Genomic DNA, 10,854 nt, shown 5'->3' with positions numbered 1-10,854 from the left:
CTGGCGAGGATGATGCCGAACGTGGGAGGGCCACGGCATACCTCTAGGTTGCTTATAGCCAGAGTGGTGACCTCGATCATGCTCTATGCGACTCCAGTTTGGAGGGAGGCGTTGTGGATGTCAGGGAATGCTACCAAACTGAGTTCAGTCTACAGGAGGACAGCCCTGAGGGTATGCTCTGCCTTCAGGACTGTCTCAGATGATGCAGCATTCGTCATCTCTGGAATGATGCCGATTGACATCTTGGCAGATGACATGGCGAATATATACAATGCAAAGCCAACCTCTTCCTCATCGCGGACGAAGAACGCTGAGAGGGAGAGATCCATAAATAGATGGCAAGAGCGGTGGGAACGCTCGGGAAAGGGCCGGTGGACGCACAGGCTCATTCCTGCCATCAAGGAGTGGTTGGAGAGACGACACGGTGAGATTAATTATAATCTCACCCAGTTTCTCACGGGACACGGAGGATATCTCCAATACCTTCACAGGTTTAAATTGGAAACCTCACCCGATTGTCCAAATTGCAATGGAGTCCCAGAGGACCCAGAGCATGTATTCTTCCACTGTCCGAGATTTGTGGAAGAAAGGAGGAATCTAGAGGAGACTCTAGGAGAGGTGCTGGTACCAGAAAATCTGGTACCGAAAATGCTAGCACATCAAGAGAATTGGGATGCGGTCAACTCCATGATCGCATATATTCAAGATAAATTGCGAAAGGCAGAGGAAAGGAGAAAAGCGCGGTCACGTGCGCCGCGTATAGAAGAAAGGTGACAAAGCTAGAGTGAGCTGACTCCGCCCCGTGATGTAATACCTTATGGTGGTTCCGCGGGGCAGGGAGGGAGTCGGGGGTGGTTTTAGTGGGTAAAAATCCCACACGCTGGTGTGTCCAGACCAGTGTCTTTTTGAAGATTTCCACCTCCTCAACAAAAAAAAAAAAAAAAAAGACAGACAGACAGACAGACAGACAGACGGACAGACAGACACCGTCTCGATTCTAATAAGGTTTTGTTTCACACAAAACCTTAAAAAATGAATAGATTCCGTATTCACTATCTACCTGCCTCATCAAAAAGTTAGGTGTTTAAGAGAACCCGTGAGTGTGTAATTTATTCGTGCTGGCTCAGCAAAATCACGTCACCTGCATTTTTGAACCCTGGCTTGATGATAATATATTAAATTCGGAGCTCCTCGAAGGGTATTCCATTTTCCGCTGTGACAGGAGCAGGGCTGCCTTACGTAAGTCCATTGACGGTGGGGTCCTTATTGCAATAAAAGATACATTCCACGCCAAGCCCGCCCTCTCCTCCTCTGGTTCTCCTTATGATTGTGTTGTCTTACCCTCTGCCTCACTGCCCAACTCCCGTTCATTGCATCTTGAATTTACGTTCCCTTTGTTTACCCCTCTCAACTGCATGAAGAATTGTTTCGCAGTTTGTCTCTCCTCCTTACTTACCTCCTTACCTGTGAGGAGTTGCCAGATCTCCCATCAGGCGCGACCCCAGGTGGCGGATAGGGGCATACCTATTGATGTGTAAATATGTGTTCATGCACTTTTCTTTTCTGACTGTGTATGGGCTAGTGTTTGCTCATCTCTGGTGCGTGGACCAAAATGGCTATGGGAAGGATACCCAGAACATAAAACCACCATGGAAGACGAGAGAAGGAGTAAACTTACGGTGCAGGGGCTCGGAACCCCAGTACCGGCGGCTTTTGGGAGTGAGCAAGCGGGCTCCCGGTCGTCGATATCCCTCGACCGCAGTGCCTCGGTGGTGGACAACTTGGCCACCTTGGCATATAATGTTACAAGTGATTTGGATCTGGAGAAGGAAGTGTTCAAGCGAAGTACGACCTTACCGAGAACACCAGTAGCAAGAACAACCAAGGATGAACTGAAGATGGATCGTTGGACGACAAAAACTGTAACAACACCCACAGCATATGTTCAAGATGCGCGACAGCAAGAGGCGCTCCAGGAACAAGATAAGGATCCATTCAAAAGAAGCTCATCAACTTTCAGATCTCCACCAATGCTAAAGGCGATGAAGGAAAAAGTACAGGCAAGATCAACAACTGGCAAAAGTGAAACAGCGTATAAAAGGAGTAACCCTGTCGGGGCTTATAAGGAGCGGAGTCCCGATCCGGAGGAATTACCCTTCACCCTCTGGTTCTCCTTATGATTGTGTTGTCTTACCCTCTGCCTCACTGCCCAACTCCCGTTCATTGCATCTTGAATTTACGTTCCCTTTGTTTACCCCTCTCAACTGCATGAAGAATTGTTTCGCAGTTTGTCTCTCCTCCTTACTTCCTTTTCGCCCATTTTTCTCTAACTTCCCTTGCTCAACTGGTTTACTCATTGCATAACTTTACTTCTCTTCCACTCTCCTTTTTTAAGAATGCTTGTTCTACCTTGCAATTCGACACCATCAAAAAAACTTTGGACTGCACTCTTAACCTTTTCGTTTCCAACCTGCCTGGCCGCCACCACTACATATTTCCATGCTGAGTTTCTTTGTTCAAACTCCAAAACTCGTGTAAATCTGCTAAGTACAGCTTCTACAAAGACAACTTTGACGGTCTCAACTCAGCCAGCTTACTTTAATGCAGCATGCCAGAGCAATGCAATCCCAGAGAAGAGGAGAACTGAAGTAATTAGTCTAACAATCTGTACTTCAAAGGTGTTAGAGTTTATTACAGACTGCAGGTTTCAAAAGAAGTCTTATTCTCAGATCACCGATACCTAGAATTCAATCAGACTATTGCGGGCGAACAGTCTGTAATACAAATTCGGGACGTTAAGAAAACGAATTGGTCAAAGTCCAATGAACTTCTTGGCAATAAAGTGCAGCTCTCTAGACAACTAATGACTCCTTTGTCATTAGAAGATGAATTGAAAACTCTTAATCATGCACTTTTAGAGTGCTATGAAGAGACTTATCCGGTTCCTTAGTGGAACTGCGAACTGTAAAAATTCAGGAAATAAACCAGACCGCAGGAAGAATGAAGACTGATTGAACTTCCGGAACTCACAGCGTGACTATAGGAAGCTCGGTAAGTGTTCGAAACGAGACTTCTTCAGAGCGTATTGTGAGCATCTGGAAGGCGAAAGAGAGACTTCAAGGCGATGCAGAATTCCAAAAGCGATAAGTCTGCCAAGTTGGGCTCCCTTAGAAAACCGGATGGTACTTTGACGAACTCCAAAAATTTCTTGATGCCGCCAGAATGCATGGTGTCGATTAGTTAAGTGGATCTATGCTATGCTAACGCAGAGATTGCTCTGTGCTGAAGTGGGTGTCAATCGCTACTTAGCAGCAGAAACAACGAAAGGCTGCCCCAAGGGGATGTGTTATCGTCACCCCTGTGGAGTATGCTGATCGACTCCCTGCTATGGGAACTACGGAATTCGCCAATATACGCTCGAGCTTATGCTGATGTCGTGGCGTCGCTTGCTGTTGATTGGGATCTTGGAGCCGTGTGTAGAAATATAGAAGGTGCCGTTGATTTCATTGACAGCTGGTGCCTCAGGCATGGATTTGCAGTTCATCTGAATAAAGCCGCAATGGTCTTATTTACAAAAAGGAGAAAACAGGATTGACTTTGCCTCCTAGAGATGAATGGAGTGTACAGACCTTGGACTCAACGAAGAAGTGAAATATTTGGAACATGTAGAGGTAAAGTTGAAACGGGGGGTGTGTTGACGGATCTTTGCCTCCATCATAGGAACTCAGACCTCATGTGGTAATGTGGATATACATATATTGCTATCATTAGGCCAATGTTCGCTTATGAATCCGTAGTATCATTGGTTAAAATGAGACAAACAAGTTTCCACTGTAAGCTAGCTGCACTGCAAACTGTATGTTTGGATATTACCGGTGCCGTGAGTACGACACCCGGCGCATCTCCAAATGCATTACTCAATTGCAGCCCCTGGATTATTCAAAATTTAAAGCATTGCAATGAGAGCAGCTCATGGACAAATTTGCTCAGATCTACGCAGAAAAAAGGGACGTGGGGAGTACAAAGCAGTGGATGAGAACTGAATCAAGTTTTCACAATGCCTTTTTATTTCCTGTTTTGTAGAAGATATCAAGTTACCCTGAAACATGGAGAGAATTGGGAAGTCCCAGAGGAATGCGTGGCGGGATACATGGAGGTCGTCTACATCGCTGACAGAACAACAGGGGTCTGGAGCAGCAATCTATCTCTAGAAAAAATGAATGGTGGAATATGCAACTGTTTTTCAAACTGAAGTTTATGCGATCCTAAGGGCGACAAACTGGGTGATTCACATGCAGTTGAAGGGCAATCTGCAGCGATAGCCAGGTAGCATTGTGGGTATTGAGTATTCCTCTATCTCCAGATTCAATACGGTGGGACTACTCTGTGTACCTGGTTGCTGGTGGTCTAGAGGAAAATGAAATCTCAGATGCCGTAGCAAAAGAGGGTTTAGTCTCTTCCATGCCGAACCGGAGCAGCAATTGGAGTATCAGTATCATTGGCTAAGTCTGTTTCCATAAATTGGGACCAAGCTTCCCATAATTACAGGTGGCTTAATGCTATTAGACATACAAAGCTTTGTCGAAAAGTAGGAAGACTTGGAGAGGTACTGTTGGTAATTTATGAGGTCATAATTCATTAGCTGAATAGAATAGGGATTGTACAAGATGGTACGTGCTATTTATGTAATGAAGAAGCGGAATTCGCGAAACATTTCCTATGTGAATACTCCTCCGATGGACACATCAAGTATCACATCTTTGATGTTGGTGTGCTTCCATTGTAACGGGTAGCATCACTTCCGCTAAGGCAATCCTGCGCTACATAAACGAATCTGGGATATTTCGTTAGACGGGGGGAGTTGAGTACAATGGGTCACATTAGAAACTAACAAAACCAGAAATTCTGGAAAAATCATGAATAATGAAAATAATAATCGTTGGCGCAACAATCCATATTGAATCAGGGCCTTGAAGTGTGTTAGAGCACTTCATTCAAGATCGTAATAGTACACTGTGGGAGGCAATGTGGTCAGCATTGCGCCAGCCCGAGATTATTGCCCTGATTTGACTCAGGTACTCATTCACAGCTAAGCCGACTGGTAACCAACATCCAATCACGATAACAAACTTCTCTGCCACCAGTGACATTTGAACCGGGACCTTTCGCTACGACAACTCAGCCATCCGGACACAAATCATGAAGCTGTCAATAAATGGTTCCTAGGGCCCAAAATACTCTTCACACCCATATATTTTCCAATAAAACGCAAGTTTTTGGAAATTGAGCGAAAACCCCCTTAGGTTTTTCCTAGAATCACTAACATCCGCTATAAAATAAAACATGACAGTGCCAAGTTTGGTGGAAATTGCAAGCGTCCAGCTTCCGATTTCACTTGATAGTAAAATAATTCAATTCAGGTTTGAACATGTGTCGCAAAAATAATTATTTTGGGCTTTTTTGCTTTTAATTTTTCTGTTTGAATATGCAGAACAATCTTTACTTTTTACATCTTCATAGTGCCGCAATATACATATGTATGTAGTTGGCCATTAAGCCTTCCCTCTTTATCTGAGGATGATGGTCTGGTTTTGAAGATGTTCCATCACCTCTACACGCAGATGCACTGATTTTCAGAGAAACATAAAGTGTCACATAGGCGCCTGTCTCTCTTAGCTAAGTCCTTATACTCGTATAAGATTTAGGTATTAACTTCCATACCTGTAATACCCAGAAAAAAATGTCTCCACTATTTATATGTTTTTCTCATAAAGCAATAAGAACTATTGGTCTACCTTATCGACACCTCCCATATTGAAATTGTAGTTTATAATACCTTTGTTTTGCTAATGCTGACGGTGTTACTTCTTTTTAAGTTGCTTTCGTACCCGAGGTATATTATCTGGTTAAGATGGTAGCTATTTCATGCTAATAATAAAATATCACCTGGTCGACAAGCAGTACTATTACTTTTTGTTCAGCTGATTTTTTAATCATTTGTATTTCTGACTGCCAAAAGAGAGTCACAAAACTTTTACATATCTGAAGGATTTAACTTCTGAATTTTGACGTGTTCGGTTGACATTTATGACACTATTCATGTGAGCGGCGTATGAATCAGGCAGAACATAACCAGGGCTAAATTTAATATGGCCTTTCTCTTGTTTTAGTTTCTTTTCAATGCATCCAAAACTATGGCTTGACTCCCTTTTCAACTCCCAGAATATCTGCAAGGACAGATAAACTCTGCTGTTCAAAGAATAGCTCTCTTCCTGTATTTTATTGATCTCCTGCATAACACAATGAAAACTAAAAGACTCCATTTTCGATAAATTACATTCTTAAACTTTTATTTGTTTCCTCTTATTATATTCTGTTTTGTTTAACTTTACAATTACGTACGCGTTTCTTTTGTTGCATTGGGCATGCCATCCCGATCCTTGGTAGTTAGTCGATGCGATGTCGGTTGATTGGGATGGCTGGCTGAATATTATTGCTGCAGTTGATTGGAAGACGAATAGTTTCTTGATCGGATTATGTTCATATGAATTTCGGATGATGCTGTGGAATGCATGTACGGTGGTAAATCGACCCCATCGCTTACTTTACAGTTCATTAATTGGTATGGACAGCAAGACTGTAAGGATAAAAACAAGCAGGTGTCACTGATTCTTTACAGCAATTTCTCTGTGAATAATGAATAGGATGTGACAAAATTTTGAATTTTATTCAAAATGATAATGCTAAGAGAGTTGTCTGGAGTTCGTTTTTAAATAGAATCCCGAATGATGTGGGGCTGGCAAGTCGTAGGTGTTTTCCTTACCTTCAGTGTCTTTTTGAATGCGGCTCGAAACTCTCGATTGAAATATGCGTAGATAATTGGATTAAGGGCTGAGTTGAAATAACCTATCCAAAACAGTATTCCAACGACGATTTTTGGTGTTTCACACTCATCGCATAGGGAACTCGTTATATACCTGACAATGGGTTAGATGTAGAGGTAAGTAAGTAGGAACATGTGCTCGAAAACAATACATGACATGAATTTTTATAAACTTACCATAAAAAGAATGGCAGCCAGCATAGAAGGAACGCACTCATGATAATACCAAGTGTACGTGCCGCCTTTCTTTCCCTCCTCATGGACGATATTGTAGTCTGCTCCATTTGAACACTTGGTCTGGGAATTGGGATGTGATTGATCTGTAGATGTTTGTCTAGAAGGAGTGCAGCCACCTTGGATCTAGGTTTCGAAATTGAGTTTTTCAATTTAGACTCCATTATTGAATGTAAGAGGATTACATACCTGTACAGCATCCTCTCTTGCCTATCGGCCTCCTGATATATTTTGTAGTACATTGAAATCATGACAATTCCTGGTAGCCAAAAACTTACCGATGAGCTAATGATTGCATATGATTTGTTAACCTTAAATTCACATATCTGGAAAAAAGTGAATAATCGTTCAGAACTTTTATTATATACCATATGTATATAATATTATTAGAAGAGAAAGCGTTTGGGTTTATCCGGAAGACTTAATCATTAGTTGTTGCTCAGTTTAATTAAAAACGAAGTTTCATATTTGTAGGTAATACGCCAGCCGAGCGAACCTCAAAGCAATTAGTGGTTCAAAGTACAGTTCGTATGGTTCAACCTGAATTTCACAATACAGGCCTCATTAATGTTCAGTGTCCTAAACAGGAGGCTGTATAGTTGGAAAGGATACTTTCCACTTGAAGTTTTTAACAGGCAAGTAAGGATGGAGCCAGTATTCAGGTGATATGTCAGGTCAATGTCAGAGCATTTTTTCAACACGTCACACGAAATAGCTTTTGAAAATAACTAGAGTGCGCGAAAGAGTATGGTCCTGCCTATTGAAGTTGGAAGTCCTGCCAACTGGAGTCGATGGACAAATGTTTGTAGTGCTCGTGGCTTTCTAACATGCTTGGTCGTTTGCCTTTACTCAGTTCCGTAAGATAGGAGAGTGCATTCAGTAATATGTAGTTTTATTCTTTTTGTTTTTTCCATTATAACACTCCATAGCTTTCTCAGCGGCATACTTTCTACATTTAACAGCCTTGTGCTCTAACCACACGGCTATCGGGACACATACATAATATATTTATGCATGTACTTGCATTACGCTCGCCACGACCTATGATTCTTATGCCAATGAATTGTACGGGTCGCTTCTTCTAAACCGGGTGGTGGAAACATGTCATCGCATAATGAAATTGCGACTATCTAAAAGGCCATCCAAAGTGGCCGAAAATGACAAAAAGGGGTGAACTATCTCTAACACTTAAAAAGATGGCGATTGTGCTCCGCCGACACGTGTCCGCACGCCTCTGTGCTAGCCAGGCTCAAAAATGTGGCAAGGTCCTTCGAACACTTCGGTCCCTCACGTATCATTTTACAAAATCAAAACCACTTGTTTTCTCCGATGCATGGGTGTGTACCGGGTCTTGAAAAATAAACAAAAATAGGATTCGTGCGATCCTAACGAACTGACCAACTTACATACATGAGAATGATTTGAGTTAAATAAAGGTATGAGGAAAATATAAAAATGATAAAATAAAAATAATAAGGAAAATAGAAAAAAATATAAATTCAGAAAAAAAATATTCAGTGATCGCCGAAAATGTTTCGATAGACAACAGTGCGTCGATTCCTTCATCCCGGATTGCGGATTTTTTAAAGAGGTTTACTATATATATATGTATATATACAGGCAGCAATAAAAGGGAATGCCGGGAATTATTGCGGGACTACAAAAGGTATAGGTACTGCACCTATAATGATTGAACAAACACATAATTTCTCCGGCTTCCCATATAAAGTATCTTGGTGCGATCCTGCATGCCAGGTTAAATTTGCGACTAAACATAAAAAATTCAGTATAAATTTTCATATATTTCGTCGGTGGATGGGGTTCGGTCCGATTTCTACAGTCAACCTGGAACTGAACGGCTGGGCGGTCTGCAAAGAGTTTCGGAAAGGATTCCGCCCTTCATAGCGGCCTGGCAAATGTTTCGTGGCTGTATTGAGGCGCACAACTTACTCACACTCCTTGTTAGTTTAGATAGTATACCCCCCTGCGAATGCTAAATCAAGAAAGGACATACATAACTTCGGGAGATTATGAGCCAAATGCGTGCGAATGTTGCGAATGTAACCCTGGCGGACTCCGCTTTTGGACTTCAAATCAATTATTTTAGCTAATACCTGCGCGACTAAGGGAGCGCGCAGATAATGTATGATCTGATTACTCGTACAGCGTCTTGTGGTAGGCCCTGCGCTCAAACAATTTACCACCAATGATGAGGCGATGGAAGTTAAAGAAACCCACGAACCTCCCACCATTACCCTTGTGGTGTGTTTCCACATCACATGTCCGAGCACGGTGTTGTCAGATCCCGCCTTAGCATCCAGGTCACCCATCACGATCTCAATGTCACCTTTAGAAAGATTCCCCTAAACCGCGTTTAGTTCCTCGTAGAAAGCATTCTTCTCAACTATGTCGGAAGTTAATCCCAGTCCGAGGCGTTGTTGAAATTTCGATAGGACTAAAATTTCAAAATTTGCAGGTTGCTAGTCCACCAATTTTGATCCCTTTCAGTCGCCTCTTACCGCAAGCAGGGAAGGCTTTGAGTGTATCTCACAGGGCTAGATCACGGAAGCCTTAAAAATATTCTTAGGGTAGGTTTAATGTAAGAATTACTAGTGTTTTAAATTTGATTGCAAGCAAATGTTGATTACAAGAAGGTATCACTAATAAATGCCGACCGAACTAAAGAAACTACTCGTGCAATAAGAAGTTTAAAGGTAGGCCTTTATTGCGTTAGTTAGTGGCGGCATCGTTGAAAAAATTAGTCTACCTTCCGCCAGTACAACTGGTGTGAATCATCATCATCAACGGCGCAACACCCGGTATCCGGTCTAGGCTTACCTTAATAAGGAACTTCAGAGATCCCGGTCTTGCGCCGCGATCCACCAATTCGATATCCCTAAAAGCTGCCTGACGTCCTGGCCAACGCCCTCGTTCCATTTTAGGCAGGATCTGCCTCGTCTTCCTTTTCTACCATAGATATTTCCCTTATAGACTTTTCGGGCTGGATCATCTTCATCCATCCATCCTGTCTTTATACTTCCCGTTTGACCAGAGCGGATTGATGTCGTTGGTTGGCTAGTTTTTGGTGCTGACGTTGCCTTCATTGATGTGCAGCCAAAGATCTCGCATCGCCTGCTCGATCTGGATGAAGGCAGTTTGTACGTCTCGGGTCATTCTTCCCATCATATCGATATCGTCAGCATAGGTTAGTAGTTGGGTGGACTTAAAGACGATCGTACCCCTCGCATTTACATCAGCATTGCGAATCACTTTCTTCAGGGCCAGGTTAAAGAGGACGCATGGTAAGGCATCCCCCCCCTCCGATGAATTGCACGGGTCGTTTCTTGTATACTTGCTGGTGGCAGTATTTGTCCGTCGTCTTCAGTTGGCGGTACTTCCAAATCGCCGATGTTCTGGTTATTGAGCAGTTCATCAAAATACTCAACATATCATTCCAATATGCCCATTCTGTCGGAAATCAGATTTTCCTGACACTGACTGAATTCTTGGTAAAAGTTACGCGTCTGATGCGGTTGCTCCCTGCACTTTTCGAGTTCACAGACTTGTTGGTTCTCCCAGGCTTTCCGTCTGTGAAGTCGCTTCTCCCCTCGCCGGAGTTCGTGATAAGTCTCTGCGCGTGCCCGCGTTCTCTGAGAATGCAAAATTACTCGGTATGCGGTATTCTTCCGTTCCGTTGCTAGCTTACATTCATCGTCGCACCAGTCGTTCCGACTCCT

At 42.9% G+C, this 10,854-nt stretch overlaps 1 protein-coding gene across 3 annotated transcripts in view; it reads right to left on the bottom strand.

Moving 5' to 3' along the window:
* Window positions 1-6,352: 6,352 nt before the first annotated feature.
* The window catches only part of LOC119652791 (octopamine receptor beta-1R-like), a 291,369-nt gene continuing 286,867 nt past the window's right edge, over window positions 6,353-10,854 (bottom strand). For 2 of the 3 annotated variants that reach the window (XM_038057105.1, XM_038057106.1), the window contains 3 exons: window positions 7,061-7,443; window positions 6,824-6,977; window positions 6,353-6,637 (listed from right to left, as the gene is read on the bottom strand). In XM_038057105.1, coding sequence (XP_037913033.1) covers window positions 6,491-6,637; window positions 6,824-6,977; window positions 7,061-7,443 — 684 coding nt within the window. In that variant the 3' untranslated portion in view covers window positions 6,353-6,490. The remainder of the gene's footprint in view (window positions 6,638-6,823; window positions 6,978-7,060; window positions 7,444-10,854) is intronic. The other variant, XM_038057107.1, reaches the window with a different exon arrangement.

This window comes from Hermetia illucens, chromosome 3 (genome assembly GCF_905115235.1).
Source record: "Hermetia illucens chromosome 3, iHerIll2.2.curated.20191125, whole genome shotgun sequence".
In the NCBI taxonomy this organism is placed as follows: domain Eukaryota; kingdom Metazoa; phylum Arthropoda; class Insecta; order Diptera; family Stratiomyidae; genus Hermetia; species Hermetia illucens.
The sequence above is the reverse complement of the archived record's forward strand: the minus strand, read 5'-3'. Positions and strand labels throughout refer to the sequence as shown.